This window comes from Crocodylus porosus, unplaced genomic scaffold, assembly GCF_001723895.1.
Source record: "Crocodylus porosus isolate Cpor-Errol unplaced genomic scaffold, CroPor_comp1, whole genome shotgun sequence".
NCBI classification, from domain to species: Eukaryota; Metazoa; Chordata; order Crocodylia; family Crocodylidae; genus Crocodylus; species Crocodylus porosus.
The window spans coordinates 169,069-175,608 of record NW_017728904.1 but is presented as its reverse complement, the minus strand read 5'-3'; the positions used below and the strand labels follow the sequence as shown (position 1 = coordinate 175,608).

Sequence of the window (6,540 nt, the reverse complement as noted above, 5' to 3'; positions counted from 1 at the left end):
CCACCACCACACAGCTCCAACTGCAGAAAATTTTCCAGTGTTTGTTCATCCCAAAATGGAGTACCCAGCCCCTCCCCGCCCTCACTGCACGTCCCTCCCCCGTGCCTGCCCAAGGGAACAGGCTGCTCCCCTCAGCCTGGCCACTCAGGGAGGGGGCATCCCATGAAGGCCCAATCTTGCCCAGGATCCAGTCCTCCCATGGTGCCCAGGTCTCCTCCAAACCTCCTGCCCTGCAACCAGCAGGAACTGGAGCACTGCAATAGGCCACAGGGCAAAAAACCCTCAATGGGATATACATCTAAATAATAATAGTCATTGATATCCCCATTAAGCCTCTTCTGGACTGACACTGCTGGTGTAGCTGAGCCCCGATGCAGTCAGCCCCCTGGCAGGGTGGGGTAGCCCAAGCACACGCAGGGTGCACACCCCCATCCCAGGAGCTCGTTGCACCCTGGTTGCACCCCTTGCTAACAAGAAGAACAGGCCTAACGCGGGCAAGCAGGGGCGACGCTGGGGAAGCCGCTGGCAGGGAGTCGGGCTCCCACCAGCTGGTACAGGCTGTACCGTGAGTCACGCTCCCCATGCAGAGGTTGGCTTGTGAGTCACAGCTTCTGTCCACTGGGTCCCATGTCCCCTGTGTGCGTGGGGTGCAGGGAGGGGAAGTGACACGGTCCACAGGACGGCGAGGAATGTGCCCCAGGCAGGAGAGCACCCTCCTCCTCCCCGGATGCCACGCAGGTGATCCCCAGTCTGCAGGGAACCCCCAGCCCCAGGTGGGGCCAGTGTCAGGTGCAAGTCCCTCCAGGATGTGGTACTTCCTCTCCTGGTCCTCTGGGGCACCAGCCCTGCCCCTGAGCACAGAAAGGGGTTGCATCCTGGCCTGGTGGGTCCCTGGCATCAGCCACAGCAGCCTATGAGCTTCTCTAGTGCCAGGGGCCAGGCACCGGCTCCAGGTACTTGTCGGTGGGCCAGGGGGATTTCTGGGCCCCGGGATCTGAACCAGGCTGCACTGTCTACACCTAGCCTGCACCCCCAGGGCACACAGGAGTGAAGGGATACCGGGGACATGGAGTCTCAGGGCCGGGGGGCAAAGCTGTGTGCCAGCAGATGGGAACCTGCAGTGCAATGACCCATGCACAACCCCAGGGGCACACCAGAGACACTGCCGATGGCTGATCTGGGGGCCCAGGGGCCGCAGAATCTCTGTTTCTGCTGGGGGTCTGCATAAGAGCCCTTCTCTAACCACTAGGCCCCACTTCCCTGCCCCAAGCTGGGGAGAGAACCCAGGGCTCTGGGGCAGGCAGGGCTCCCCAGGCTCCATCCTGCCCTGTCCCCAGTGTCCTATGCCCTGGCATTAGGGAGTCAGACCCCCCCGCTCCCCCACATCATTCCCCAGCCCCGTTCCCCTGTAAACAGCCAGAGCCACCGACCCCCCCCACGCCGGGATCTCGCTGCATCAGCACCTGCCAAGGCTTCGCTGGGGAGACAGGCCCGGCCGCCCCAGGCCCAGGAACCAGAGCGACTGGTTCCTCCAGGTCCAAGCCAGGAGGCTGCGACCTGCTCTGTGCCGCCGTGTGTAAATGGCTTGGCATGTCGGGGGCCGCTCCCAGCAGCTCCCCTGGTAACAGCATGCCCAAGGATGTGCCAGTGCTCCAGGGCAGGACCCAGAGACCCCCTGGGAGCCTAGTGGGGTTTTAGCTGAGCTGGGACAGGGGCTGGAGCACAGGTGGGAGGTGGGGAGACTCATGTACTCTGCTACTGCCTGCCTCTGAGAACTGGTCATGTCACTTAGCCTCTTGGGGCCTCTCACCCCACCTGATAGTGCCAGAGGGTATGTGATGCTCAGCCCTGGGGTCACGACAAGTGGTATAGCTGGCCCCCTGCCCCCATGATGTCTGCGGAGCTGCGTCTACACAGGGACCCTGGACCTGGGCACCAGCGCTGTGCGCCCAACAAGACACCCTCAGCCCAGAAGGGGCAGGAGCGATCAGCCCTGGCAAAGACCCCTCTGCCCCCAGGACCAACCTGCCTTGGTGGCTTCCCCTGCCACAGCAAACTCCTCCGTGCCAGGGCCAGGACCAGGGTGAGCTAAGTTTTAATTCTGCCCTGAGATCATCTGCGCCCTCAGGCAGATCTTTGATCAGCCCCATGCCTCAGTTTCCTCCGTGCATGGGTCACACCACAGCCTTGAAGCCTGCTCTGCTTCCAGGGGCCTGCTGGAGCTCTCCAGGTGCCCTGACACCTGGGTCCCTGGTTACAATTCATGCCCCTGCAGGACATGACAAGTTCCTACTCTGGGGCTACAGGATGCAAGGCCAGGGATAAGGCTGGGGGTGCAGGACACAGCCCCCAAGGAGGAAAGCTGCACCATCACACCACAGAAACACTCGGTGCCAGGCTGGGCCCCGAGCGCAGTGGGGAGCATGAGGGTGCATCTTAGGAAAGGGAAAGAAACAGCTGCTCTGGCTTCCTGGCTGGCCTTCTCCGTGCCTGGGGCGGCTGCCAGGGACTGTCCAGAGGGTGGGCGCTCGTACCCGACTCGCACAGGCACACACCGGACAGCGGGGCACAGCGGCTGCAGGCTCCAGCAACAGCTCCCCACGCACTCCTGCGTTCACCCGTAAGTGGTGGCTTCGCCAGCTGCCCCCAGGGTTGGGGAATGAGCTGGGGTGGGGGCAGCCAGCCAGGATGGGCTTGATCCTGCTCCGGGCCACCCCGGTGACTCCGGGGGTTAGCTCACCCCTGCAGCCCAGGAGTCAGCTGGGTATCAGGGTCTGCTAATGACATGCTAATTGGAGGGGGCAGACAGCACCCGAGCTGTGGGGGGCAGGATGGGGCCCCGGGGGTGAGAGCTGGGGGGGCCGGAGGGAATTCAAGGGCCAGGGTCCCGCCATGGGGGCAGGCAGCTTTTGTCCCCGAGACAGGAGCTGGTCTGGTGCCTGGGGTGGCCACGGGCCCCACCCTGCCACATGCCAGCCTGCCCACACCAGAGCTGCCTGGCCTGAATGGGCTCTCTGTCCAGCTGTAAATAGTTGTAAACAGCTCCCCCCCTCCCCCCCGGCCTGTGACCACACCAGGACTGGGGGTTGGGCAAGCTGCAGACTCGGGGCCACATCCTGCTTGGTGCTGAGGCCACCATGAGGCCTCCACTTGCACCCCCTGCCCTGTCTCAGTGTGCCCCACCCCTCACCTGGCTGCTCCCAGGAGTGCCTCAGGGGCCAGGACTCTGCAGCCAGGATTAGCGCTGGTGACTCATTGTAAGGGCCCAGGGCCTGACAGCTGCCCTTAGTGTGATAGTCACAAGGACAGGCCCCGGGCAGGCAGGCAGGCAGGAGGCCTTGCATCACCCGATTCTGCTGGGGGTGGACCCCCAGGGACCCAGCACTGAGGTCCAATGAGGCTCAGCGCAGCCCCGGGAGCAGAAATGGCAGCTGCCTCTGGGGTGGGGCAGGGCACATTGCACAGTGGCCAGACAGCAGAAGTGAGGCCGGATGCCACCCGCAACATTGGAACAAGCACCCTGATGAGCACCTGAATCGGCATCTGGGACAACAGCGGGGCCACGCCTGGGTTCTTGCGCAAAGCTCTGGGATCGGGACCAGGATCGGGGCTGGGAGGGGGCACCAGGGCACAGCCAGGGCCCCCCAGCCCGCTCCCAGCTCCAGGCCCTCCTCTAGCTCCCTGCAGCCAGGGGCCATCAGTACCCCCCACCCAGCCCCTGGCCTGGGGGTCCCACCTGGTGCCCCCAGCCAAGCACAGCAGGGTGGGGAGCGGGGCTGACAGGAACCAGCGGGACCAGCTGATCCAGCAGCACAATACGGTGCGGCTGGCAGCCCTGCCGTGCCCCCCTGCCGTAACCAGAGCTGCGCCGCTCTGGCTTTATCAGCCCGGGCCAGCCTGGGAATCCAGTTTCCCAGCTCCGGCGTTACCGCAGCAACCTTTCACCGAGCAATTCTTCAGCAGGACAACGGGCCTTTCTGTGGCCGCGCCACAACAGGCCTGGCGGCCGGGGGGGCTCGGATGCGTCACCCGATAGGGCCCCCTGGCCACCTCCCTTTGTCCGGCGGGAGACACCTGATCGCAGGAGCCTTATCAGCTCACTGGGTGCATTACAGCCCATCCGGCTGGGTCTGGCACAGCTCAGAGTGCCCTGAGTGTGCCCAGCCCTCAGTCTGGTGCCGGCTGGGACACAGTCCTGGGGTCTGCACCCCTGTCCCGGCATTGAGGGGATAGTGGTGGGCATGGGGGGTCCTGGCCTGGCACCAGCCATAACCCCATACCCTAGCCATGGCACGGTGCAGGGTCCACACCCCACGAGGCCAGTGCTGCCAAGCCAGGGGGTTTCCATGCATGGAGATGCCAAAGACCCCCATCCAGTAGAGCTGGGGGTGCAGAGGCATCTCCAGGGGTGAGAGACAAGGGGTACTGCGTGCATGTGCATGTGCACAGGGCACAAGCACGCAGGCAGTGAGCACCGTGCGCTTCACCTGCCCCGATGGGGACAAACGGGGCCCCCGGGGCATTTATGTCCCTTTAAATCAGGTGATCACAGCCGGCAGTGCCAGCCAGCCCGTCTCGCCGCAGGTATCAGATCCTCCCGCGGGGAAGGGGGGCTCGGGCTGACATACTTAAAGTCACTGACCAGCCACGTCTCTCATTCGCGGCTGCCGGAGCAGGCGGCTGTGCAGGCAGCCCAGGTGCAGGGAGCCCAGGTGAGCCCAAGGGCCAGGGCGCAACCCAGGGAGAGCCCAGGTGAGGGCCCAGCCACAGCTGATGGGCAGCGGGGAACACGGGTATGGGGTGCAGAGGTCGGGGGGGCTTCCTCAGGGTCCTTGGAATGAGACAGAGCAGCAGGGAGCTCAGACCCGGCTGCTGGAGCAGGGCCGTGACCCAGGGGCTCTCCCCAGGGGCCCTGATCCTGCCCACAGCCACAGCTGCATGCACCCCAGTGCAAAGCACCTGAGTCCCAGGCACCCAGCAGGGCAGAATGAGGCCTCTGGTTACCCCAAGGCAGGGGGGGAAGGAGCTGCTTGGTGGCCTGGAGGAGACCTGCGGCCACAGACGCAGCACTAGGGGGGAGCGCAGCACAGGGCCCCTGTGAGCCCCCCTTAACCCTTTGGGTGCCTTTCCAGGCCGGCAGGATGGAGTCACAGCTGGAGAGTGCCATGATGACACTGATCACCATCTTCCACAAGTACTCGGGCAAGGAGGGCGACAAGTACAAGCTGAGCAAAAAGGAGCTGAAGGACCTGCTGCAGAGCGAGCTCAGCAGCTTCCTGGAGGTGGGGGCAGCTCCCAGGGCAGCCGGGAGCTTGAGGGGCAGAGCAGGGGGGACGGGGGAGTCAGGGACAAGACCTGGGGTCCCCTCGCCACGGGCTGCAGGGCAAGGGAGTGGGTGGGCATCCCTAACCCGGCCTGGGGGTGTCCCTGCCACAGGTGCAGAAGGACGCAAGTGCCGTGGACAAGATCATGCAGGACCTGGATGATGATGGGGATGGAGAGGTGGATTTCCAGGAGTACGTGGTACTGGTGGCTGCCCTCACCGTGGCCTGCAACACTTTCTTCTGGGACGACTCCTGAGCCCAGGGCCAGGCCCCAGAGCCCTGTGGGAGCCGCACTCGCTGCCCCATCCCCACAGCCCCAGCTTCCTGGCTCAGAGCCAGCCTAGACCCCGCTACACAGAGCCGTGCATTAAAGCCTCCGACCAGCCACTGCGTCACGTCCTTTCCCATGCGCCAAGGAGGGGGCACAGAGACCCCAGGGAGGGAGCAGGAGCTGGAAGTGCCATGTGTGGTCATGCTGCACCGCAGCGGGCACCTGCCTGGGCTGCACCTATCCTGGGGGTCAGCCCAGGGCCATCCTCATCCACGGGGAAACCCGTTTGGATGTGGGATACTGCAAGGGTGGGAGCATGGGCACCTGGTGCCCAGCAGACACTGCAGTCTTGGGGCCAGAAGCAGGTGCCACACCCCAGCGCTGGCTGGAAGAACTTGTTCCTATTTCCCATCCCAGTGGAAAGGAGCCAGTGGGGAATAAACAGCCTCCTCCTGGCTAGGGCTGAGCCCGCACCGCACTCATGTCGGGAGTGCCCTCTGCTGGGCTGGCCTGGTCCTTGGCACCACGCAGCAACCTCCACCTCAGGCTGGGAGGAGGCCAAAGCGCCCAGCAGCACAGGGAGGCAAAGTCTTCGGCAACATCTTTTATCAGAGCAACTAAAGTTGCAAAAAAGGTGTTGTTTGGACACACACATCCTTCCCAGGCAAATAACAGACATTAAAAAGGGTGAGAGATGAAAGAGGGTCACAAATCCTGAAGGGTCAGGCTGCCACAGAGCAGAGCTGATGGGAGCAGGGGTGGGCCAGGGGCAGGTCTGAGGTGAGTGGGGAAAGCTGGGGCTGGGGCCCTTCGCCATCTCTCGCTGCCCCAGGGCTGGCCCCCTCCCACAGGACTACCCTAGCAGGGAGCATGGGCTTGGGGGTAGTTGCTTGGGCCACAGGCAGGGCAGGGTGGAGCGCCCAGGCCTCCCCCAGGGAGATGGGC

The 6,540-nt window shown here is 64.2% G+C and overlaps 1 protein-coding gene across 3 annotated transcripts; it reads left to right on the top strand.

Annotated features, from left to right (window-relative positions):
• The first annotated feature begins 2,520 nt into the window (after positions 1-2,520).
• S100A1 (S100 calcium binding protein A1) lies at positions 2,521-5,709 on the top strand. Of its 3 annotated transcripts, none has more exons than XM_019556741.1 (3): positions 2,521-2,620; positions 5,133-5,282; positions 5,437-5,709. In XM_019556741.1, exons 2-3 carry the CDS (start codon positions 5,142-5,144, stop codon positions 5,578-5,580), a joined length of 285 nt encoding a protein of 94 aa, XP_019412286.1. In that variant the 5' UTR covers positions 2,521-2,620; positions 5,133-5,141; the 3' UTR covers positions 5,581-5,709. The 3 variants fall into 3 exon arrangements, with proteins under 3 accessions (XP_019412286.1, XP_019412285.1, XP_019412287.1); XM_019556740.1 differs by lacking the exon at positions 2,521-2,620 and adding an exon at positions 4,613-4,712; XM_019556742.1 differs by lacking the exon at positions 2,521-2,620 and adding an exon at positions 4,671-4,752.
• The last annotated feature ends 831 nt before the right edge of the window (positions 5,710-6,540 follow it).